The sequence below is a fragment of the Carassius auratus genome, unplaced genomic scaffold (assembly GCF_003368295.1).
Source record: "Carassius auratus strain Wakin unplaced genomic scaffold, ASM336829v1 scaf_tig00215268, whole genome shotgun sequence".
NCBI classification, from domain to species: Eukaryota; Metazoa; Chordata; class Actinopteri; order Cypriniformes; family Cyprinidae; genus Carassius; species Carassius auratus.
In genome coordinates this window covers 192,501-219,901 of record NW_020528016.1, presented here as the reverse complement: position 1 = coordinate 219,901, position 27,401 = coordinate 192,501, and the positions used below count along the sequence as shown (strand labels likewise).

At 37.5% G+C, this 27,401-nt stretch overlaps 1 protein-coding gene and 2 long non-coding RNA genes across 3 annotated transcripts; 1 reads left to right on the top strand and 2 right to left on the bottom strand.

Annotated features, from left to right (window-relative positions):
* The first annotated feature begins 9,050 nt into the window (after window positions 1-9,050).
* Window positions 9,051-10,183, top strand: LOC113094173 (uncharacterized). Its single transcript, XR_003287996.1, has 3 exons — window positions 9,051-9,134; window positions 9,234-9,263; window positions 9,715-10,183. It is a non-coding gene; the product is annotated as an uncharacterized LOC113094173 (long non-coding RNA).
* A 498-nt stretch (window positions 10,184-10,681) lies between these two features.
* On the bottom strand, window positions 10,682-12,281 carry LOC113094175 (polyadenylate-binding protein 1-A-like; the record flags this gene model as incomplete). The annotated part of the gene is made up of 5 exons (XM_026259883.1): window positions 10,682-10,824; window positions 10,946-11,027; window positions 11,110-11,240; window positions 11,498-11,600; window positions 12,246-12,281. Coding segments are annotated over 4 exons (330 nt in total), but the record flags the coding sequence as incomplete, so codon positions are not given.
* A 3,942-nt stretch (window positions 12,282-16,223) lies between these two features.
* LOC113094169 (uncharacterized) lies at window positions 16,224-17,705 on the bottom strand. Its single transcript, XR_003287992.1, has 3 exons — window positions 17,571-17,705; window positions 16,747-16,806; window positions 16,224-16,528 (listed from the first exon to the last, which is right to left on the bottom strand). It is a non-coding gene; the product is annotated as an uncharacterized LOC113094169 (long non-coding RNA).
* Window positions 17,706-27,401: the final 9,696 nt, after the last annotated feature.

Below are 27,401 nucleotides of genomic sequence, written 5' to 3'. Positions count from 1 at the left end.
AGCTCAATGAAATCCCAGTTGAAACGCTTACCTGGTCATCTCCATCTCCTCTCTCTGTTCGGCCTGTACTACGTTCTCTCTCTTCTCGGTTTAACTGGATCACTCTCTGACGCCTGTAAGTACAAGCACTATGTAAATAAACTGTCATTGACATCCATATTGTGGCTCTATTAGACACCGTTACAGCTCAATGAAATCCCAGTTGAAACGCTTACCTGGTCATCTCCTCTCTCTGTTCGGCCTGTACTACGTTTCTCTCTCTTTCTCGGTTTAACTGGATCACTCTCTGATGCCTGTAAGTACAAGCACTATGTAATAAACTGTCATTGACATCCATATTGTGGCTCTATTAGACACGTTACAGCTCAATGAAATCCCAGTTGAACGGCTACCCTGGTCATTCCATCTCCTCTCTCCGTTCGGCCTGTACTACGTTTCTCTCTCTTTCTCGGTTTAACTGGATCACTCTCTGATGCCTGTAGTACACCACTATGTAATAAACTAGTCATTGACATCCATATTGTGGCTCTATCTAGACACCGTTACAGCTCAATTGAAAATCCCGTTGAAACGCTTACCTGGTCATCTCCATCTCCATCTCTCCGTTCGGACTGTACTACGGTTTCTCTCTCTTTTCTCGGTCTTAACTGGATCACTCTCTGATCCTGAAGTACAAGCACTATGAATAAACTGTCTTGACATCCTATTGCTAAGACGTTACAGCTCAGAATAATGACGTACCTTCATCTCCATCTCCTCTCTTGTTCGCCTTGTACTACGTTTTCTCTCTTTCTCGGTTTAACTGGATCACTCTCTGATGCCTGTAAGTACAAGCACTATGTAATAAACTGTCATTGACATCCATATTGTGGCTCTATTAGACAACGTTACAGCTCAATGAAATCCCAGTTGAAACGCTTACCTCGTCATCTCCTCTCTCTGTTCGGCCTGTACTACGTTTCTCTCTCTTTCTCGGTTTTAACTGGATCACTCCTCTGATGCCTGTAAGTACAAGCACTATGTAATAAACTGTCATTGACATCCATATTGTGGCTCTATTAGACAACGTTACAGCTCAATGAAATCCCAGTTGAAACGCTTACCTGGTCATTCTCCTCTCTCTGTTCGGCCTGTACTACGTTTCTCTCTCTTTCTCGGTTTAACTGGATCACTCTCTGACGCCTGTAAGTACAAGCACTATGTAATAAACTGTCATTGACATCCATATTGTGGCTCTATTAGACAACGTTACAGCTCAATGAAATCCCAGTTGAAACGCTTACCTCGTCATCTCCTTTGTCCGTTCGGCCTGTACTACGTTTCTCTCTCTTTCTCGGTTTAACTGGATCACTCTCTGACGCCTGTAAGTACAAGCACTATGTAATAAACTGTCATTGACATCCATATTGTGGCTCTATTAGACACCGTTACAGCTCAATGAAATCCCAGTTGAAACGCTTAACTCGTCATCTCCTCTCTCTGTTCGGCCTGTACTACGTTTCTCTCTCTTTCTCGGTTTAACTGGATCACTCTCTGATGCCTGTAAGTACAACCACTATGTAATAAACTGTCATTGACATCCATATTGTGGCTCTATTAGACACCGTTACAGCTCAATGAAATCCCAGTTGAAACGCTGACCTGGTCATCTCCATCTCCTCTCTCCGTTCGGCCTGTACTACGTTTCTCTCTCTTTCTCGGATTAACTGGATCACTCTCTGACGCCTGTAAGTACAAGCACTATGTAATAAACTGTCATTGACATCCATATTGTGGCTCTATTAGACACCGTTACAGCTCAATGAAATCCCAGTTGAAACGCTGACCTGGTCATCTCCTCTCTCTGTTCGGCCTGTACTACGTTTCTCTCTCTTTCTCGGTTTAACTGGATCACTCTCTGATGCCTGTAAGTACAAGCACTATGTAATAAACTGTCATTGACATCCATATAGTGGCTCTATTAGACACCGTTACAGCTCAATGAAATCCCAGTTGAAACGCTTACCTCGTCATCTCCATCTCCTCTCTCTGTTCGGCCTGTACTACGTTTCTCTCCTTTTCTCGGTTTAACTGGATCACTCTCTGATGCCTGTAAGTACAAGCACTATGTAATAAACTGTCATTGACATCCATATTGTGGCTCTATTAGACACCGTTACAGCTCAATGAAATCCCAGTTGAAACGCTTACGTGGTCATCTCCATCTCCTCTCTCTGTTCGGCCTGTACTACGTTTCTCTCTCTTTCTCGGTTTAACTGGATCACTCTCTGATGCCTGTGAGTACAAGCACTATGTAATAAACTGTCATTGACATCCATATTGTGGCTCTATTAGACACCGTTACAGCTCAATGAAATCCCAGTTGAAACGCTTACGTGGTCATCTCCATCTCCTCTCTCTGTTCGGCCTGTACTACGTTTCTCTCTCTTTCTCGGTTTAACTGGATCACTCTCTGATGCCTGTAAGTACAAGCACTATGTAATAAACTGTCATTGACATCCATATTGTGGCTCTATTAGACACCGTTACAGCTCTATGAAATCCCAGTTGAAACGCTGACCTGGTCATCTCCATCTCCTCTCTCTGTTCGGCCTGTACTACGTTTCTCTCTCTTTCTCGGTTTAACTGGATCACTCTCTGATGCCTGTAAGTACAAGCACTATGTAATAAACTGTCATTGACATCCATATTGTGGCTCTATTAGACACCGTTACAGCTCAATGAAATCCCAGTTGAAACGCTTGCCTCGTCATCTCCATCTCCTCTCTCTGTTCGGCCTGTACTACGTTTCTCTCCTTTTCTCGGTTTAACTGGATCACTCTCTGATGCCTGTAAGTACAAGCACTATGTAATAAACTGTCATTGACATCCATATTGTGGCTCTATTAGACACCGTTACAGCTCAATGAAATCCCAGTTGAAACGCTTACCTGGTCATCTCCTCTCTCTGTTCGGCCTATACTACGTTTCTCTCTCTTTCTCGGTTTAACTGGATCACTCTCTGATGCCTGTAAGTACAAGCACTATGTAATAAACTGTCATTGACATCCATATTGTGGCTCTATTAGACACCGTTACAGCTCAATGAAATCCCAGTTGAAACGCTTACCTCGTCATCTCCTCTCTCTGTTCGGCCTGTACTACGTTTCTCTCTCTTTCTCGGTTTAACTGGATCACTCTCTGATGCCTGTAATTACAAGCACTATGTAATAAACTGTCATTGACATCCATATTGTGGCTCTATTAGACACCGTTACAGCTCAATGAAATCCCAGTTGAAACGCTTACCTGGTCATCTCCATCTCCTCTCTCTGTTCGGCCTGTACTACGTTTCTCTCTCTTTCTCGGTTTAACTGGATCACTCTCTGATGCCTGTGAGTACAAGCACTATGTAATAAACTGTCATTGACATCCATATTGTGGCTCTATTAGACACCGTTACAGCTCAATGAAATCCCAGTTGAAACGCTTACCTGGTCATCTCCATCTCCTCTGTCTGTTCGGCCTGTACTACGTTTCTCTCTCTTTCTCGGTTTAACTGGATCACTCTATGACGCCTGTAAGTACAAGCACTATGTAATAAACTGTCATTGACATCCATATTGTGGCTCTATTAGACACCGTTACAGCTCAATGAAATCCCAGTTGAAACGCTTACCTGGTCATCTCCATCTCCTCTGTCTGTTCGGCCTGTACTACGTTTCTCTCTCTTTCTCGGTTTAACTGGATCACTCTCTGATGCCTGTAAGTACAAGCACTATGTAATAAACTGTCATTGACATCCATATAGTGGCTCTATTAGACACCGTTACAGCTCAATGAAATCCCAGTTGAAACGCTTACCTGGTCATCTCCTCTCTCTGTTCGGCCTGTACTACGTTTCTCTCTCTTTCTCGGTTTAACTGGATCACTCTCTGATGCCTGTAAGTACAACCACTATGTAATAAACTGTCATTGACATCCATATTGTGGCTCTATTAGACACCGTTACAGCTCAATGAAATCCCAGTTGAAACGCTTACCTGGTCATCTCCTCTCTCTGTTCGGCCTGTACTACGTTTCTCTCTCTTTCTCGGTTTAACTGGATCACTCTCTGATGCCTGTAAGTACAAGCACTATGTAATAAACTGTCATTGACATCCATATTGTGGCTCTATTAGACACCGTTACAGCTCAATGAAATCCCAGTTGAAACGCTTACCTGGTCATCTCCTCTCTCCGTTCGGCCTGTACTACGTTTCTCTCTCTTTCTCGGTTTAACTGGATCACTCTCTGATGCCTGTAAGTACAACCACTATGTAATAAACTGTCATTGACATCCATATTGTGGCTCTATTAGACACCGTTACAGCTCAATGAAATCCCAGTTGAAACGCTTACCTGGTCATCTCCATCTCCTCTCTCTGTTCGGCCTGTACTATGTTTCTCTCTCTTTCTCAGTTTAACTGGATCACTCTCTGATGCCTGTAAGTACAAGCACTATGTAATAAACTGTCATTGACATCCATATTGTGGCTCTATTAGACACCGTTACAGCTCAATGAAATCCCAGTTGAAACGCTTACCTGGTCATCTCCATCTCCTCTCTCTGTTCGGCCTGTACTACGTTTCTCTCTCTTTCTCGGTTTAACTGGATCACTCTCTGACGCCTGTAAGTACAAGCACTATGTAATAAACTGTCATTGACATCCATATTGTGGCTCTATTAGACACCGTTACAGCTCAATGAAATCCCAGTTGAAACGCTTACCTGGTCATCTCCTCTCTCTGTTCGGCCTGTACTACGTTTCTCTCTCTTTCTCGGTTTAACTGGATCACTCTCTGATGCCTGTAAGTACAACCACTATGTAATAAACTGTCACTGACATCCATATTTTTCTAATTTTTCTTGCACATGGGATACAGTTGGTTTTACACATATGCAATTAATAACAAAAAGTGGTAAGGACAATTTTAGGTAATAGGAAAAGTAAATTATGCTGGGGACCCTTTATTACTTGTACTAATAAATCTAAAATTTAGACTACAAATTAGAGCACAGCAGGAATAACATTTTCTTTGTCTATAACTTAGACTATACTATTTGCATGTCAATTTAACATCGATTTCATTGCATACATGTGTGCAACGTCATGCAATCCTACTTTGTGTTTATAATTGAGTTGTTGGTGCAATGGAGTGCATTGTAAGTTCACCCAAAAATGAAAATTCTGTAAATAATTACTCACCCTCATGTCGTTGGACTCATTATTGTTCTTTGCTTTTATTATTTGTGAAACAAACAATTATCATTAAGCAAGATCACCACTAATAAAGTCATCAATTAATAAAAATTGCAATGGTATACTTGAATTTATTAATTGTACATAGTTGATGAAACTGAAAATGCATTACAAATTACTAGTATCCATAAAGATATTGTAACTTGAGTGAATGTATTTAATCCAGGATATTTTGGCTAATTTAACAAATTAGCCTAAAAGGTCAGTAAAATGCTAAGAAAAATCTGTTTAGCTTGAAGTAGACCTACACCTATCAGATAAAGTAAATTAGACTGACACATACTGTGTTTCAAACCAGCTTCACTCAGAGTTAACCTGACATTACACTGATCTGATCAAAACACACAAGGAAAGTCAAATTCAGTAACTTGACAAGAGCTGTTCAAGCACTTTTTTTTCCTTTTCAATGATTAAATGTTTTGTTCATCTGAGAAAACGAACAGGTCGAGTTTTCTAGCAATTTACTGACTAAGTTATTACTTTCAGATGATGAGGATAATATTTTCTGGCAGCTCTACCCTTACGAAAAATAACCATGGATTTATTATAGTAAAACTGTAGTAACCCATGGTTTTTTGGCGTATTGACTGCCATTTGTAAAACCAGATTTACTACAAATACCATGGTTAAACTATGGTTAATATAGCAAAACCATGGTTAATTTGTGGTTACCATGGTTTAACTACAGTAACCATGGTTTTTTGGTTTTATTTGTAGTAAAACCATGGTTAATTTTCGTAAGGGTAATAAGATTAGAACTAAAATCTTAATGAAATTATTAATTGTTTAGTCTGTATGGTAACAGGAATTATCTAAAAATATCCAGTTAACTTTTCTAAGATCAATTTTCAAATGTCTGTGTGCCAAAAAGTGCAAACACCTGAATAAATGATTCAAAGAATAATCTGTTTATGATATCAAAACTGCATAAAACTTCAACCCCTAAAAACAGAGTAGTTACTATAGGCATTTATGCTTAAGAAATGACTTGAATATTAATTGATCCTCAAAATGGTTGGCAAATAAGAAATAAGATTAAAGAGTTTAATTCGATCATTTTAACGGTTGCTCCTTACGGCTAGGCCAGACTCCAGAAACAGCTCAAATACTTGCAGTAAAATGTTGAAATATGTCTCACCTGTTTTTTCTTGCTGTGCCTGCTCGTATCTCCGAAAACATGCATCATGATGCTGCCTCAGCCTCTTCATCCTCGCGGTCGCTCGATCATCCATCATGACCTCGCTCTGTCAGGTCAGGGTTGATTGACAGCTCCCCCTCCCCCCAAAGCGCGCGCGCGCCACTCGAGCGGATGGGACTCTTTCACTAAATATTTCGACTCAAAATGGAGTCAATATTGCTCGATTAATAGTCAATCTTGGCACAAATAAAACAAAAATAGGGTTTTAGGGAGAGGTTACCATACTCTTTAAAACAAAGTTGGAAATTGTAATAAATAAAAGTGAAAAAAAGTGACGTGACATTCAGCCAAGTATGGTGACCCATACTCAGAAATCCTTGGGCCAAAGCGGGCCAGCTGGGGCTAGAGGAGGGGTTACGATCAAAGGCGGAGTTTCTCCGTGTCTGGAGAGGATCATTTCAGAAAGATAACAGCTATTTATGACGGGTATTAAAGACTTTTAAAAATCAGTTGAGCTCAAAACTCACTCTTAGTCAGCAGCAAGTGTTTGAAATAACTTGATCCAATGTGGATTATTATCACTAAACAAGGCAGAAATATTTATAAGCGATGTAAAAGACTATGCACGCTTTACCATGGTAAGTTAAATGCAACCACTTGGAGAATTCAGACATCAGCTTCTTATTCTCTATAACAACTGTGTATTTATTAAGTAAGTTAACATTTTATCGGTCGTCTGGTTTCAAGAGTTTAGCTCCACGTTGCGTATCAACAAAATACAATAATGTTTTTGTTCGGGAGCCTTTATAAAAAAAATAAAGATATTATCATTCATTCTTATAATGTGACCTATAGGCTACTGTGACTACAAATAAACAGAAACAGACTAGACTGAATAAGCAGGCTATTTTCATAAGCGTTAAAAATAAATAAATAAAATAGAAAGTGTATTTATGTGTTATTCATTTTGAGTCTTGATAAATTAAATCAATATGATCAATGTATCACGTATTCTATAGTTAAAAAATCTTTGTTTTTGAATTTGAATATATAACAAAGCATGCAAACAAACGGCCGCTTTTATCATGTTCGTTTTCTGATCGCGCATGTTCCAGTGACTTATTTCTTAGTTTTCTGATAACTTCTCTTTGATGGTGAAATAATGAGGTTGCATGACGTTGTTCTGAGAGGCGTGTAAAGGGCGTGTTTTAGTGACGTGCAGCGGTGCTTCAAGCTCCACTGTGGAAACCCTCCGCTACTCTGGCCTCGGTGCTACTGGCCCAGGGCTATGTTTTATACCTTTGTTTAAGGTATAAAACACTGTATTAAAACAGTGGCACGAAACTGGTTTCACTTCAGATACCTCAGTTCAGCTTACTAGAGTAAAATCATGAATACTTACATTCAGTCTTTCTCTTTGTGCTTAATAACATGTAATGTATGAAATTAATGATGAAGTTCAAGGTAAAGTTTACTGTATGTCAGTGTCCTTTGTCACTTGTTGCAAGAGTGCAGGTAACAGCAAGGTGTTAAAGTGACCCCCTGAAGTGCCATGTGCACCCTGTGTGGGTGTGGGGGACAAACATGAAAGGTCATGGGGTTCACACCCGCTCAGGTGTCTGTTTGACCCTTTGTCCTTCTGAACTTTATGGAGTTGAAAAGAGTTGATTCTACTGTAGATTACACACTTTTTATTTCTTTGTCTTATCAGTGCAGTGTTTGATGTATTGAATAGCTAGATCAAACTATAGTGTGTTTGTGTGTTTTAACAGTGTTGTGCCTTATGTTTCTCTCTGTTCCTTATAGAACATGGATTTCAACGCCAGCTTTCGCAGAGAGGCCTCTGGTGAGCTTACCCTCAAGCCATCGGCCCTGGCCGCTGCTTATAGGAAAAACCCCACCCCTGGGCGGTCATGGCCTGCTGCCAAGGTCACGGAGGACGCCATGGCTCGTGTGGCTGCTGCTGGAGGGGACACCAGAAATTTGCAGCTGGTGCTAAGCGAGAATGCCCTGCAGTTTGGCCAGTACTGTGGGAAAACCTTTAAATGGCTGCTATCTAATGATGTTGGATATGCAGCCATGGTGCTGGCCTCTCATCGGCAGGAGCGGGAGCGTGGAGGCTTGTCCACAGCTGCAGTAATGGGCAACAAAGATGCGTTGCTGCAGTATTCAGGCCTGTTTCCGGATGTCATGGCAGCCATACAAGAGAGCGGCAAGTTCGAGAGGGGTCCGGGACAACGGGCCAGGAGGACAAGCTCCTCGTCGGGTTTGGAAATTTTGCCACCCTGACATTTAAGGATCTGTATGACGCCAAGGATAAGGACAGAAAGGGGTAAGATGTTAATCTAAAAGAAGCTGCTGGCTTTAGGGATGTGTAGTGTATGGGCTTGAGTTGATAATTTTTTTTTTCGATTCAGCTTCATCAGGTGGATGAGGCAGAAGACGGACGTCCGTCCTGGCACAAAGATGGAGGTTCTGCAAAAATACATTAAGAGAAGAGATTCTGAGAAGTTGGGACCAAACCTTCCCAAAACAGCACCTCCAGGCACACAACTTACATCTTGTTTGCTTATTATTGTATTTTTGTTGCTTTTACATATTGTAATTATTAATACTTATTCTAAAATTAACAGCGGTTGCTTCCAGCTCAGCATCCACAGAGGAGCCATCGGATGCTGATTTGCTTGCTGCAGCTTCACACATAGATGTTGCGGGTGAGTCAGACATCATTATGAATGGGTTTGCATTTGTGGTTTTGTTTTCTTAATACTGTTGTGCAATTTATAACATGTTTTGCGATTCTGTATTATCAGCTTTCAGATGATGGTTTTGGAAACCGTAAGGTAGGAGGTGTATTACACCTTCTGATCATGCCAGCCCGTACCCTGGCTTTTTTTGTACCTCTTTCGCCTTTTTATAATTATTTTTTTTATTTATTTATTTATTTATTTTTTGCTTTTTAAATTCCATGGCAATTCCCTTTACACTTTTTTTCACCCACTGCCGCAATTTTTCTTCTCATCTTTGAGAATCTAACTTTTTCACCCAATGCTGCCACACGCAATTGTTTGTCATAGTCAGCTTATCTTTTTTTGCACATTTTCATTTGTATATTTGGTGCACTTCCAATCATTAACTTTAACAAACTACTAATGTTTAACATTAGTTCTAACATCTAGCAGTAGTAAATAGTATTAATCTCATGTAGTAGTGACTAGTAATATTACATGCAACAATAAATATAACGTTGCCTTTTCTATAGGTCTCATTCACTTTTTTGGTAATGCTTTGCAGCTGATGGGAGCCAGTCGGTGAGTCAGCCAGAAGCCCTGCCCACCTCTGAGAGAGCTGCGCCAAAAAAACAGCCAGCAGCCACTGAAGAAGTAAGAAAAATCCTCTTCTGAACCTCCTGCTACACCTCCTGGTCCAAAGGTGCCAAGGACCACAGCTTGGCGGCGGAGGAAGGCAGCGGAGGCCGCTGCAGCACAAGGTGCTACTCCAAAAAAAAGAAACCAGACTGAACAATACATTTTCCAAAAGTGTGGCCAACCTAAGACAAAAGAGTTTGGCCACAGTCGGTTCGGAGGTGCCCACTTTTGTGCCAAGTCATCTGGCAAAACTGTGGAGCAGTGGATGGAGGAGATGAGAAGGGGACAAAAATAAGTCATATTGCATATGTATATACATTTACATAGTTAAAGAGTTTTATAGTTTCTGTGTTTATATTGTGTTGGTTCTTTATATATTTATTTTTAATAAAGATTGCCCTTTTCTCATTATATGTGTTTTATTAGATATTCATATGTATCATGCATTTTGGAATCCCTACAGTATACCTAGTAAAATATAATTTGTATTAAAAATACTATTAAATATATACATACTTTTTAAAACTTAATTTATTTAAAAGAACATTGAAGATTTCACATTCAAGAATGATATTAAATAACTTATACTGCTTTAAAACTTTACATATGATTGTTATATATATTTTTAAGATTAATTAAACTAACATTTAGGATAAGCATGAAAGCATCTTTACAAAAGCAATAAACTGCCTCATATATTGAAATGCATTTCATGTAATTATACTTAAACTTATTTTAATAAAAGCTCTTAAAAGTCCTTGCAAATGTGTCCCTGCCACAAACTCAAAATCACTGTAATAAGAATAAGGCACTCAAAACTCTTTTTGCAGGGTAATGTTTAATGCACACAAAAATTAAAAATAAATGTTTTTTTTATCCTTTTGTCATTTTACTTTTAATAAACAAAATCAAAAACCCTGTGGACAGCAAGAGGACATTTGTAGTGTGCAAATCATGCATTAATAATATGACTCTGTAGTGCCGTTTTCTTTTCCCCCATTCTCAAGAACAATATATAGACATTCAGTGTGCATGCCTGCAAAAAAATGTGAACAGAGTTGGTCAATATTTGTGTGTGCCAATTGCATGTGCTATTTATTGGCATTATATATACGATTTAGGCCAAATATTAAGATAGAACGATGCAATAAGATTACATTTCAGTCTTACAGAGCCCCTTTACTTTGCAGACAGGCCCTTGGCTTGATGAGCCTGAAGAACAGCTACAGCCTCTTCAACCTACACAGTACAGAAAAGCACAATGATCAAACAAAATCTGGTCAGAGACTGATTGTTGAGTACATTTTTTGAGCAGGTGAACCTTGGAGTGCAGGGATTCTGGAGACTCGAGCATGTGCAGTAGTTCAGAGTTGTCGATCTCCAGCAGCATGCCTGTGATCTTTCCAGCAAGAGTCGGATGCAAGGCCTGGATAAGTGGATACAGCCGCTCACCTGTATGGGATGCAAACAGTTTTGTCGTTTTCATATTATGATGTAGTACATAGATTGTGTGCTATATTGCAAACCTTCTGAAGCCATATGATAACTATCTGCTGCTTTACACTAAATAGACCCTATAAAGTGTCGGCACCACACCCTCTACTGAAGAGTATTATTACTTTATGTTACTATCACTGGTTTAAGAAGCAGGTAATATAACATGATTCAAACTGCTCACAACTTTAACACTGTGTGTGCACATCCTTTACCCAGGAGTTGTTTCTGCTCTTTTAAGGGTGCAGCCGCCAGCTTTGAGGCAGTAAGGGGGTCCTGGCCTTTCACATGAACTGCTGGCTCTGTATTCTTTACTACCTAAAGAAAGAGCAAAATAATTATTTTTATATTTCTCTATCTAAATGCTCCTAAGTGTCATCACATTGTCATGGTCTGACACTTGTTCATAAAATTGTCAGTTTTTGTTACTTTTCTGTTGATAAAAGACTGATAAAACTAACATGTAGGATTAGTATGAAAGCAGTTCTACAAAAACAAACTTATATAAAAATATAACAATACTTTGTAAATATATTTAAATAAAGTATTACATAATTAAATAAATTACTATTCTTTAATAAATAGATTATTTAATATTAAATAAAGTATTACTATTCATTTTACAATACATTACTGAACTTTTATTGATTTAAATCAGAATGGGGAATGTGTGCACATGGCTACTTAATATGCATATGTCATGCCACAGCAGCACATGGCTACTTATTATGCAAGTCAGTGAATCAAGGAGACCCGCCTACTAGACACGCCTATTGAATTGTTCCAATTTTGGTGATTTCAATATTTTTAGCAGTATGAGCACTTTACAACCCCACAGGTTGTCCCATTGGAGTTTTGAGGTAACTACCATGAAGTTCAAGGTCATGGAACGCTCCCAAGTGCGCCAGGGGTACAGGGGGGCTACAGAGAAGATCCATCAGTTTCCTCAGTTGAAACGCTTACCTGGTCATCTCCTCTCTCTGTTCGGCCTGTACTACGTTTCTCTCTCTTTCTCGGTTTAACTGGATCACTCTCTGATGCCTGTAAGTACAAGCACTATGTAATAAACTGTCATTGACATCCATATTGTGGCTCTATTAGACACCGTTACAGCTCAATGAAATCCCAGTTGAAACGCTTACCTGGTCATCTCCATCTCCTCTCTCTGTTCGGCCTGTACTACGTTTCTCTCTCTTTCTCGGTTTAACTGGATCACTCTCTGATGCCTGTAAGTACAAGCACTATGTAATAAACTGTCATTGACATCCATATTGTGGCTCTATTAGACACCGTTACAGCCCAATGAAATCCCAGTTGAAACGCTTACCTGGTCATCTCCATCTCCTCTCTCCGTTCGGCCTGTACTACGTTTCTCTCTCTTTCTCGGTTTAACTGGATCACTCTCTGACGCCTGTAAGTACAAGCACTATGTAATAAACTGTCATTGACATCCATATTGTGGCTCTATTAGACACCGTTACAGCTCAATGAAATCCCAGTTGAAACGCTTACCTGGTCATCTCCTCTCTCCGTTCGGCCTGTACTACGTTTCTCTCTCTTTCTCGGTTTAACTGGATCACTCTCTGATGCCTGTAAGTACAACCACTATGTAATAAACTGTCACTGACATCCATATTTTTCTAATTTTTCTTGCACATGGGATACAGTTGGTTTTACACATATGCAATTAATAACAAAAAGTGGTAAGGACAATTTTAGGTAATAGGAAAAGTAAATTATGCTGGGGACCCTTTATTACTTGTACTAATAAATCTAAAATTTAGACTACAAATTAGAGCACAGCAGGAATAACATTTTCTTTGTCTATAACTTAGACTATACTATTTGCATGTCAATTTAACATCGATTTCATTGCATACATGTGTGCAACGTCATGCAATCCTACTTTGTGTTTATAATTGAGTTGTTGGTGCAATGGAGTGCATTGTAAGTTCACCCAAAAATGAAAATTCTGTAAATAATTACTCACCCTCATGTCGTTGGACTCATTATTGTTCTTTGCTTTTATTATTTGTGAAACAAACAATTATCATTAAGCAAGATCACCACTAATAAAGTCATCAATTAATAAAAATTGCAATGGTATACTTGAATTTATTCATTGTACATAGTTGATGAAACTGAAAATGCATTACAAATTACTAGTATCCATAAAGATATTGTAACTTGAGTGAATGTATTTAATCCAGGATATTTTGGCTAATTTAACAAATTAGCCTAAAAGGTCAGTTAAAATGCTAAGAAAAATCTGTTTAGCTTGAAGTAGACCTACACCTATCAGATAAAGTAAATTAGACTGACACATACTGTGTTTCAAACCAGCTTCACTCAGAGTTAACCTGACATTACACTGATCTGATCAAAACACACAAGGAAAGTCAAATTCAGTAACTTGACAAGAGCTGTTCAAGCACTTTTTTTTCCTTTTCAATGATTAAATGTTTTGTTCATCTGAGAAAACGAACAGGTCGAGTTTTCTAGCAATTTACTGACTAAGTTATTACTTTCAGATGATGAGGATAATATTTTCTGGCAGCTCTACCCTTACGAAAAATAACCATGGATTTATTATAGTAAAACTGTAGTAACCCATGGTTTTTTGGCGTATTGACTGCCATTTGTAAAACCACAGATTTACTACAAATACCATGGTTAAACTATGGTTAATATAGCAAAACCATGGTTAATTTGTGGTTACCATGGTTTAACTACAGTAACCATGGTTTTTTGGTTTTATTTGTAGTAAAACCATGGTTAATTTTCGTAAGGGTAATAAGATTAGAACTAAAATCTTAATGAAATTATTAATTGTTTAGTCTGTATGGTAACAGGAATTATCTAAAAATATCCAGTTAACTTTTCTAAGATCAATTTTCAAATGTCTGTGTGCCAAAAAGTGCAAACACCTGAATAAATGATTCAAAGAATAATCTGTTTATGATATCAAAACTGCATAAAACTTCAACCCCTAAAAACAGAGTAGTTACTATAGGCATTTATGCTTAAGAAATGACTTGAATATTAATTGATCCTCAAAATGGTTGGCAAATAAGAAATAAGATTAAAGAGTTTAATTCGATCATTTTAACGGTTGCTCCTTACGGCTAGGCCAGACTCCAGAAACAGCTCAAATACTTGCAGTAAAATGTTGAAATATGTCTCACCTGTGTTTTTTCTTGCTGTGCCTGCTCGTATCTCCGAAAACATAAATCATGATGTTGCCTCAGCCTCCTCAACCTCGCGGTCGCTCGATCATCCATCATATAGTGATGTGTCGTTCGTGAACGAATCGTTCTTTTTGAACGAATCTTTTAGGTGAACGAATCGTTCTCGTTCACGCTATCCACTGACTCATATTTCTCGTTCAGTGAAGTTCCTCCCTCCACAGCAGCGCGGCGCTATAAGCAGCGCATGCGCAGCTCATTGAACCGGTTAACAACCATTTCATCCTGTCAAAGAATTACTCAACCTCGAGCCAATAGCCTTCGAGTATGAGATGTGACAGAGTATGTGATTTGTTCAATGTAGTGAACGAATACGCCCTTCAATGAACGAGTTTCATATGAGTCTGAACGAGATCTGAGATCTTATCGTTCGTGAACGAAATGATTGAACTGGTACCCATGTCGTTCGTGAATGAGTTGAATGTGCTGATACATCTCGTTCGTGAATGAAATGACTGAACTGATACACACATGTCGTTCGTGAACGAAATGAATGAGAGTAAACCGGGTTAGTCTGCCATTTAGCATGTCAATCTCGCAAAAATGCAAAGCGCAGTTATAGTTACTGTACTGTGCACATAGGCTTGTTTTGATATTTAGCAATTCCACGTTTAATCCCCGATTTATGAATGTGAATATATAATATATAAACTGTCGGATCAAACAATTAAAATGCTAATAAGGCAAGAAAACCTTGTGCTTTGTTCATCTGAACAACTTAATTAGACTTTATATATTGAATGCGATTATACACACATTAATAAAGCCAGATCAGTTTTTGTAACAAGTGAATACGTTCGTTGACTTAAGACATAACAACACAATACACTTTTTGCCACCTGCTGGCTTATTTTGTGTAATACGAAGAAATGGTCACTGAACGAATCAGTGAACGATTCTGAACGAATCATTTTGGTGAACGAACTGAAAATGAACGAATCTCTAGAAAGAATCATAATTTCCACCACTACATCATGACCTCGCTCTGTCAGGTCAGGGTTGATTGACAGCTCCCCCTCCCCCCAAAGCGCGCGCGCGCCACTCGAGCGGGTGGGACTCTTTCACTGAATATTTCGACTCAAAATGGAGTCAATATTCCTCGATTAATAGTCAATCTTGGCACAAATAAAACAAAAATAGGGTTTTAGGGAGAGGTTACCATACTCTTTAAAACAAAGTTGGAAATTGTAATATATGTAATGATTATTCTCTGTCATCTATGTTCCAGGACGAATTAGTGTGAAGTAGCTAAAACTGGTTTGTATTAATTAGTAGAGCATAAGATGTGTGTCTCCCCTCCCCCACCTGTGTGCGCCTCCTCCCCTCCCCCACTCTTAACTTCTCTCAGAGGCACAGGCCTGGCCTCAACACAGCCTAACACACCTTTACTATATAACTTTAATATTCTGTTCTTTTCTTTGACATATTCAGTGAATGCATGCACGTGAAATTTAGACAATATTTCTATGATTCTGATACAGTGACTTTTTTGTTTTTTTTACTGTCTTTACACTTTATTTTATGCACACTTATACTGTGCCCATTTGTTCATTTAAAATTAGATTAGGCTTGATTTATCTAAATCATTCAAGATTATTTCAATAAAATGAAATAGTAAAATGGTAGAAGGGATACATTACTTTTGATTGTAGAACATGGCATACATGTGACAAATAAATACTCAGGACCACAGGGATGTTGTTTAATAATATTTCATACATCTTTTCCACGAAGAATCAACAGGATGACAAGGAATAAGAACAATTATACATGTCAAAAAGACCACAAACTGGATGTGCCTGAGATTAGCTTAAGCAACTTATTGGCACTGGGTCTGGGAAATGGGTGGTACTTTTTCATTATTTTTCATTATTTCATATATTTTCATATATTCATCATTATTTCTGTATTCAGCATTTCAGCATTCAGTATCAATCAGTATTTCTGGACACAAATTTTGCTTTGGCAGCCCTCCTTTTTCATCACCCAAGATCACATTGCCTAAAAGAAAGTTTTACATTTATGTTTATATGTCATTTAAACAGCAGCAAAATAGAAATTCCCACCCATTAACTAGCCAAACAACTTTGATAACTGATTTAGCATATTTTATACTGTGTAGTAAGTAGCAATACATGGTTTCATGCAGCAGTCCTTGACAGTCATAGCAAACATCACACTGATGGCTACAATACTGTTTAATAGACAAAAATGCATACCTTGTAGATGAGAGGTGAGTACAATAAATAGCTCTAACATCTGTCTTACTTGGTGCTGACCTGAAAGTAAACATTGGGTTTAATGTCTCTTTAAAGCATACTTCAATCAAAAGTTATTTTAGGATTACTTGTTATCTTTCGCCTTATTGGGACAGTATTGGACTCACAGACAACGTGTGTATCTGAAATGTACAGCACTGTAAAATATGCAAGTACTGAGTTTATTTTTGACATGGTTTCTAATAATGTCACAGGCCTTAGGTTCTTTACAAACCCCTGTAAATTTGTGACTCTTTTCTTAAAATCTTTGTTGAACAAATGTCTGCCCTTCCATCTTCTTCAAACACATCCTCTGAGCATGACCCTATCTATGTTCTTCCTATGAGCCTCAGTTAGAGCCCATATCAATCTCCTCCCTAGCATATCTGACCCATGATTTGTCCCTATCATTAGCCTAAGGAAGGCTTTGATACTGTTGGACCTTGTGTTTTGTGACTGTTGTCTGGTTATGTTACCAAGACCGGCCCACATGGTTTTCACACGGGCCAGATAAGGGCCGGTTCTGGGCCGAAACTTCTTGCTGTCTGGGTAGCTGCCTATCCTATCTGAAGTCTTAGAGAAAGCAGTTTTTTTAGAGTAAAATAGTTTCTGAAAAGTTTTAGTCTGGTTTCCAACTTGGTCAGAGCACTGAAACAGCACTTTTAATAGTTTTTAACGAGGGTTAGGAATAGAAGGGTTGTGTTAACCCTAACCCTAAACTGAACCCTCCCCGTTTGCTATAGGATGGATTTTAAAATCTCAGTGTTAACTTTCAGATCTCTTACCTAGCTGCGCTTCTTCACGTTCAACGTGCAGCTGAGGGCTGAGATCGGCCAATGTGCTTCAAACCAGCTCATGGGAAACAAGATTGCATTGGTTAGAGAGGCACACTCAATCAAAGCTGAAAAGATTGCAAACAAATGAAAAATAGAAGAAAAGCCTTACCTTTGCTCTAGCCATGGTGTTAGCAAATGGCTTGATGACGTAATTTCCTCATGTGACTCAACTGTTTTTTTATCTTCCTCAACAGGACTACACAGATTTCAGTAACAGGGTTGTACGCATGTTGTAGGACACAACTTTAGTGCATAATTGCAGTTATTTAAAACATGTTGATGATCAAACTATTTTGACAAAGACATTAGACAATATGAAACCAGAAAAAAATAGATTTAAACTGTTATATTTGATATGTAAGTTGGTCATCAAGAATGGGAAAAGAGAAAAATGCCATTTTAGGGGGCTATTTGATATTTTAGATACTATTTTGGAACCACTTTTTCTACCATGATATTTAGATTTAGTCTCAGGACAAGTATAGAATACACCACAAGTGCATGTTTTAGTATTTTCCGTGTGGATTATTTGAAATGTAATTTGTGGTACAGAAAATGTCCTCATGTTCTAGCATGTGCCTATCGTCCTCGTTCAGAAAGGGCCCTATCAGCAGCACCATTAAGATGAGTTCAAACAGGTGCCCCAGTAGAGGAACCACAAGTGAACTTCAGCACATTAGCCATGGACATGTTCTACTAACTTTGACTATTTGAACTTGAAAAAATCGTTTGTTGCCATTTAGAGGGGTATGTTCACGTAACAGTCTGATGTATTTATTTACACAATAGCTCTTTAGAGTTGTGTTAAATGTGTTTTTCTACAGAGCAAATACAAGTTTATCTAGCATTTTATGAAAAAACTTATGAACATCATGGAAGTTTGCTGATAGTCTAACTGTCCAAATAATTTGTGTGGCCACTGTAAATTAATGAGAGAGATTAAGGGACAGAGACGATAGTTGGTCAAAGAATAAAAGCTACAGTTGGGACAGAAGTTGAATACACCCAGAAAAGGATGAATAAAAACATGGAATAGGTCATTTACACAGACAGGTCAATCAAAAACTGATTAAGAAATACTTCACTGTGAAACATGATGCACTGTTACTTAGTTCATATCTGTTGACATTATTCATTTTGACTGAGTTGTCATTATGTTCTGTCATGTACCTGTACTAAAATCATAGCAAGTTCTCTTATGTAGCAGGGCTTTGAAGTTTGTGAGTGAGATTACATCTGTCAAGGGAGGAGACACAGGTTTTCCACTCCATTCACTCACGTTTTTCCTACAGTCAAATTTGACCTGTTGTTCATCATAATTGACCAGCGCAAGTAGAACTGATGCCTCTTGTCGACTCAAGGGCCTGTTCTTTGGCTGTTCTACTTCTTTCTCCCTGTTCAGAAGTACGAGCTGGTTGTGCCTGTGGTGATGAACGGCCATTTGGTTGACCACTTGCTTTTAAACCTAAACATGGGGCTGCTCCACTTAATACGGTAAAATTTGAAATAAATATAAAATAATGAAAATATATCTCTAGTCCTTTCCTTAGGTAGCCAAAGCTACGCTAAAGCTTCTGGTTGCAAAGAAGTTGGAGAGTTTTTGACTGAATCATTAATCATTTTGCCCCAAATTTGGCTAAATCCCCATATCTGCTCTCATTATCTTGGATCACAGGTAACTGATTTCGTCCAGGAAATCAAAATCCTAAAAAATGAAGGGCTTCAAAGGTGTAGTTTTAGTTTGAACATTGCGGGGTTGATATTTGAGACGTTTAGCAGGATTTAATGGACACACTCCCTTGTGAAATGTATTTGTTTGCTTGTTTATTTAATTGTGCAAAATGGTCTTTTGTGGCTGCATATGCAAAATTGGTTAATAACCTAACTGCATGTATTTTATATTATTTAAACACCTAAAATCTGATCTCTGTGACAGAATTACACTAAAAGAACTTTACTTAAAATCTTCTATTAAAAATGTTAATTCCCTGCAATCTGCCAGTTTTTTCCTAATATCTGTCGTTATTAGCTGGATACATTTTAGACATGGGGAAAACAAATTGTTTAACTGATCATTCATTAAGGTGCAGACTTTAAAGCTCTTGTCGATTGTAATTTCAATTTGGTATTATGAAACATTAAGTTACATACATAGCCTAGAATAGCTATTTCTTATAATTTTTTTACCAATAGCTATTGTTACAATAAGGAGGTCAGATTATTGATGGCTCCTTATAACCATGGTAGACTAAGGCCAATGTTAACTTTTTTTCTTTATCTGTAGAATTTATGAAAAATAGCAGCCTTTCAAAAAGAAACTATTGTAGGCTACACAGCATGCCACAGTTGTAATGTAAATCGTAAGGGAAAAACAAATCCTCTTAAAAAATAATATATTATAAATTCTAAATCAAGTTATTCAATATTTAAAACAATACATACTACAGTTTGTGATACATTCTAGTAAAGATGGTCATAAGTAGTTTAGAAAGCTTTTTAATTTTAGTTGGTGTAGATTGACGTTTTTTTAGTTTCTGTGTGCAGCACGTAATTTACCCAGAAACAACGAATTCTTGTTTCTGATTGGCTGGTAGGTGGTATTTAACCCTGTATAACCAGAGGGAAACTTCCCTCGACATGCAGACGCATCGTCTATTAATTGTATATAGATACACACATAGACATCATATAAGTAGACGCCCTATTGGCCGCTGGGCGACGAGATTTGCGGCCGCCATCTTGAACCGGTCGTACTCCTAGTTTCGTTGCGTAGCAGCAGTTAAGATACCAGCACTGTGCAGCAATTTCCTGTTCTAATCGGCGGACCATCGCAAGTACTGCTCGGGATTACTTTTCACAAGTAAGATTTAACATTACTATTATTACTACTATTGTTATTTGTGTTTGCGCACGTGATTTCAGGAAGTAATGTATATTAACCCTCTTATGGTCTACGTTTCCTGTCCACACTCGTGTTTTTTGACAATAACATTTAATTTGTAACAGAGTCAATATATAATCGAGGGAGTTTTCATGTCCATGAGATTTATCTCGCAAACATGCTTATTAAAATACAATTTTAAAAGTCTTCAGTGTTCTTCATGATCTTGTCTTTACAAATTCCATAGTTAATTATTATGGAAATAATCATTTATTTATAAAAATTTACTAGATATCCCTAAAATGTCAACTAAATAACCGTCCGAAATGAATTACAAGCACAATCTCATTACTTAAAAAAACATTTTAAAAACTTATTCAAAAACAGTTTTAATTATATTATTTACATTAAGTTGAGGTAATTGTGAACAATGTGTCTTTTTGGGCGATATGTCACATTTTCAATAGAAATTGGCAAATTGAATATGTGTCCGAGAAGTCACTGTCATCTAAGTTACCCATAGCAAATACACCCCTCAAGGAAGAGTGTGTTTTCCAAATCACATGATCTGCTCCACATGATGTCATTTCCTCATGAAGAGAAAACTAGCAAGACTCCAAGGTATGTTCTCCCTCCACATTTTCTGTTATTTCACCTGAAGTAGTGCTTGGGGCAAATGTGTACTTATCATATGTCAACAATGTTACTACAATGAATTCATAAATAACTTTGAATTTCAATTTTACTCAGTTGTACATATAATATTTAGAAGAACCTCTCCCTAAAATGCCATGTGGTGTCTGGTGCTAGGCAACCATTTTGATTTTATCCCTAAAAACAGCAAAAATGTCAACTAGGTTACCAGTCACCTATGTTACTCTGCCAAGGTAACAGAGTTGACTAAGAGTAACATAGTTGACATTCATTACATGTTCTTATAGTTTTCAGCAGTTCATTTAATATTCTAATTGTACAGTAACTATAAAATACTTTGCAATAAATATTATAAAATTATAAACTTGTTTTCAGGCAAATCCCTGTGTTCAACAAGGCAGATTCTGCAATGTCAGTGTTACCAAGCTCAGGCCTTCGTCTTCAAAGTCAACTCTGCTGTTCCTGCATTGCACCAAGAACAAACAGACCTTGAAGTACAGTGGGATAGAGGTGACATTGTTGGTCAGTGGTGTGTCATCAGATATGACGATGAGGTTTACCCTGGAACCATTGTTGAAGTGAGTGAGACACATGTTCATGTTAAGTACCTGCACAGAGTGGGACACAATCGTTACTATTGGCCAATGCGAGAGGATGCACTCTGGTATCCATTTGAGGATGTGCTCAGGTTGATTCCTGCCCCACAGCACGTGACAGCACGTCATGTTGAAATAAAAAGAGATGTGTGGGAAAATATTGCCAAATCATATCTTCATGGCTAAGGACATGCGCGCACACACACACACATGCTAACAAACACGTGGCACAAGCACACGGTCAAGCACACACACATATAGACACCAGGGGCCTGTTCTTCGTACGTCGCTTATTACATCCGAGATCAAATGACACATCCAAGATGATATCATCGTGCTAATCCTGATCCGGCTAATTGGGTTCTTCGAACACACCTGTTGTGTATGATTAGTATCGCTGGATTGGGTCATCTGAGATAATTGCACGTTCATGTGTTGTCTTAAAAGGGGATATATATCGATACTCGAAACCATGATCAGCAGTGCAGTGATTGGCTGGTGGCAAGACGGCAATGTAATGACATCATATAATTTAAAACGACACCCGACGAAAAACTTGACTTGGACTTTTATAAGGAAACAGCCAAGCAAACAAAACTACATAAATGTTATAATAGCTACATGAAACAGATAATAGATGCATGTTTTTATTTTATTATAATTTTTTAGAATTTAGATTCGCAATTTATAATAGTTGTGCAGTCTTTACATTTTCATTTCAATGTAGAAATTATCTATTCATTTTATATTTGGACAGATTTGTTACGTGACAGCATTAATGAAAGTTTCTTAAGGGTCAATATCATGTTATCTGCATCTCCTGCACTCCATCAAGCCACTCTTATAATAGCAGTCATCACTCAAAATAATGCACGACTCTATTATCTGTATAGCATGTGTGTAAGACTCTAATATAATTATGAAGTAATAATTTTATGACAAATAAATATTTCAGTGAGTAAAACTGGCTGTGTCTATAGTAGGCTGTTATGGACTACACAACATTTTTTATATTATTTTTAAATAATTTTTTTAATGATTATTATTTTAAATTATTGTCCCTGGATCAGTACGATACTCTTGTAATAAAGTAGCGGTGGTAGCAGACATATTTTGAGTCTCAGTTCTGGTTGAAAAGAAGCGATCTAATCCTGTTTACATGAATTAAGCTGCTCCCGAGGAGGTTTAAGCTGACGGACCTGTTGCTATGACAGCAGCTCCGGGATGAGCTTCGAAGAACCAAATGATCCAAGATCACGACAAATCATCAACAATCAAATCCAGCGAACTGAGTTAGCGACGTACGAAGAACGGGCCCCAGAGGTGTATAGTCCAGGTACCAGAAAGTAAAAATCCTGCCATGATTTTGAATCTGCCTCTACATCTAGAACAGGTGTTTTCACTAATGAGCTCATCTACCTGGTAGAGGAGTTGGTTTAGTGATGGTTGGAACAGCTGCTGGACAGGATTTCTACTTTCTGGCACCTGGACTATACACCTCTGATACACACACACACACACACACACACACACAGACACACATGCACATGCATAATTGGCTATGTTCTTGGGTTAGAAAATGGGGAGTGTGTTCTGTCTCCGTCGGTTTCTTGGGTGCCTGGAAGTTGGAGGGTATGCCAATGTTTTACTTGGGTTCTGACATATAAATGTTTTTGAGATACAACTGTTTGCACTATTAAAATTTTGATCCAATGCAGCACACATATTCTGTTAACCAACAGAATAAGTGTACATTCCCCCATTCAACATCACCAGCAACAGGAACGACGCACTTAATGAACTGTACCAACAAATCAGTGAGCAGCAGACAGCACACCCGGATGCTTTTCTCATCATAGATGGGGATTTCAACCATGCTGACCTTAAAGGGGGGGTGAAATGCTATTTCATGCATACTGAGTTTTTTACACTGTTAAAGAGTTGGATTCCCATGCTAAACATGGACAAAGTTTCAAAAATTAAGTTGTACGTTTGAAGGAGTATTTCTGTTCCAAAAATACTCCTTCTGGTTTGTCACAAGTTTGGTAAAGTTTTTTTCGAGTATGGCTCTGTGTGACGTTAGATGGAGCGGAATTTCCTTATATGGGTCCTAAGGCACTTCTCCCGGAAGAGCGCGCGCTCCCGTATAGCAGAGCACTGAGAGCACAACAGACTTCACTGATCAGAGCGAGAGCGTCGCGAAATGTCACAAAAGAAGTGTGTTTTTGGTTGCGAGGACAAGACAACCCTGCACAGATTACCAAAAGAGAAACAGCATTAAGGGACCAGTGGATGGAGTTTATTTTTACAGAGCATCAACGGAGTTGTGCAAGTGTTTGTGTTTGTTCCCTGCATTTCGAAGATGCTTGTTTTACAAACAAGGCCCAGTTTGACGCCGGATTTGCACATCGTTTATTTCTTAAGGATAATGCAGTCCCAACGAAAAAGGGTCACGATCGTGTGTTGGAACCGCAGGCGGTGAGTAAAACTGCTTCAAATATCTCTGTGTTGTTAACTTAGCTATCGGCGCATAAGCACATCAAGTAAACAACATGCGATGTCATCAAACTGCACTTTCCACATGTACAGCTTAAAAATTTTTTTTTTTAAAAAGACGACAAAGTGGAACTTAGTCATTTTCCAAAACTGCTAAGCAAATATATACAGTTTCAGTACATACCACATAGAGAAGCCTTTGCTGATGCTGCTCTTGTTAAATTTCAGCCTCTGGATCTGTGTCACAGCTTCCACATGCTCTCAACACAAAAGCCTACTCGCGCTCATGATTCTTTAGCTCCGCCCACACGTCACGCCTCCAGCCGCTCGTGTTTTTCCGGGAAAAATCGGTACAGACTATCTTTCTCTTATGAATATAATAAAACTAAAGACTTTTTGGCGTAATGAAGGATGCAGTACTACTCTATATGTACTCAATATTAACAGGATATTGAGTGAAAACGAGCATTTCACCCCCCCTTTAAGATTGTTTTTTTTTTTTAAATACATCATCCTTCTTTGTCATGTCAACTATGTTACTTTTGTCAACTATGATACTGAGCTGTCAATTAAGTTACCATTATATTTTTTAATATATATATATATATATATATATTTCAATGGTTCTCTAATCTCCAAGTAAATATTTAGAAACTGAGTAGCTGTCAAATATATATACCTCAACATAATTTCATCAATAAAATTATCATGAATCAAGCACTTTGGAAACAAAATATACAGACCGTTTACTTCAGTACTTGAAATTTGGGGTTTCAATTGAACAAAATGTGTATTTTCTTAATTAATTGGGTATTTTAATTGAAAAGGTAGGTAAATAGACACATATTCTTCCAAGAGTAATGATTTTTTTAAATGTCTGCCATTTACTTAAAGTTAAAACTTATAGGTTTTGTCCATAACATAGTTGACAAAATAATGAGTAAACTTCTTGTTTTTAAAACTAAATATCTGAAATCAATTATCCCTGAGCTTGGCAATGACTAAAAACAAAATATTTCAGGGATGATTTATCAGGGAAGATAATAATATTTTGTAATTAAATATATTTTTTCCCAGAATTATTCAAACTCAAAATCTCCCACAATTGTATATTGACCCATCAAGATAATATTTTTTTTTTTACAAATGTAATTTTACTCCGTTTGTTAATGTTTTTACTCAACATTTGTGCAGTTTTTGGAGGATTTATGATATCTTCTAAATTTCTATAAATAAATATTTATTTAAATAGGCTTTTTACAAAAAAACAGCATTTTATGTAAAATTCACTTTATAAAAGACACAGATTTCTAACTTTCATTCATGTGGATAACATGGATAATTTTAAATGATTTAATGTAACATTTATACCCATTTTATGGAAAATGCAGTAAAAAAAAAAAAAATCATTTTAACCACTAGATGGCTATAGAGCTCCAATATATGCTATTTGCTATTTGACTACCTGAAAGATATCTTTTCACAAGTTGGATTCAGTTGGATTCATATCTAAATATTATAAAATCACAATTATAACAAAAATAAAATATTTTTTGTCAAATTTTAGTATTTTTTTACTGAAAAAATCCCAGTTTTTCAATGATGTTACATTACAATGCATTGCATGCAGTAAGCATGGTAAACCGCATGACTTCTGTAGACAGGGTTGGAGCAGTTGTTTTATAAACTCACAAGTGTGTGTGTGTGTGTGTGTACACATTGTCGGTGTCCGTGTCACCACTTTATATTTGTGTTGGTTCTGCATTTTGGATGATTTTATTTGACAAATGATAAGAGAACAGTTTTTATAGTCTCAAAAAATGTATTCCTCTATATACAGATATCATTCCAATTTTTTTTTTTTTTGTAGATCTAGAAAGTGTTGAGAGCTGTAGAAGGTTTCATACCATTTGGACAAAGGGAACTTTTTTTTTTTATTATTTGAGCAAAAGTCATTTTGGGTCAAAAAGACCCCGAAGACCATCTGAGGGTTAAGGTTGCTTTCATATTTTCTCTGTTCTGTAAAGTATATTTGAGTACTGTGTAAAGCGCTATATAAAACGTGTAGACGTTAATAAACCATAACTTTACAGTAGCATTTTTCGTTGTGGAATTGTACTACCCACTGTTTTAGTGGGAGGTAGGAAAATCTTAGCCTGGTAATACCAGACTCTGAAGCGAATTAGCGAAATGAAATTGAGCGGAAGTAGGAAGTCTGACGTAGTCAGGCTAGGAAAATCTGACAGCGTAGGACAAATCGACAGAACACCGGCAGCGGCAGGCGCCGTCGTCGTTTTAATGACGGACAAAAAATAAATAAATAACATTTGCACGAATTCGCTGGTCAAAAACTATATATTGATAAGTAATACAACAACATATTATTTGTTTTTACCATCGGAAAATCATAAGAGGTGCGCCCCCGCGCTGTTTCGTACTGGAACTTACAGAAAGCGACAAATGATCCTCGTCACCTAGACAACTATATTTCTAAGAAATTTCTTCTTTGATTTATGATTGCTGATACACTTAATTTATTAACATTTAGGCTAATCATGTTATGGTATACTCTCCGTATACTCTCTGTATAAAATGTAGTAAAACATGGTTTTACTACAGTAATGTAGTAGTAACTAAAAAAAATTACAGAAGATCACTGTGAAATCTTTATATTTTATCATGCAGAATGTCATGTTCATGATTCATTCCAAGGATTCGTTTATTTGATCCAAAATACAGCAAAAACAGTAATATAGTGTAATATTTTTACAATTTTAAATAACTGTTTTCTATTTGAATATATTTTAAAATGTAATTTATTTTTGTGATCAAAGCTGAATTTTCAGCATCATCACTCAAGTTCAGTACTCTTCAGTGTCACGTGATCCTTCAGAAATGCTTTTCACTGCAACTGTACTTTTCACACTATTTTTATTTATTTTTTCATTGCTGGCTTATTTTAGGGAAAGTGTAGTGAATAAGAGACCTTCAAGAAACCAACATCCCTGGTCCACCATAGTATCAAATTTTTGCCAGGTAGGCGGATACATGTTGGATATGTTATAGTAACGGTATGGCTATAGTTTCTTATAATCTGGAATTGAGTTGGACATAATTACTTAAATTATATTTCAAAAAAGTTTGTCAAAATAC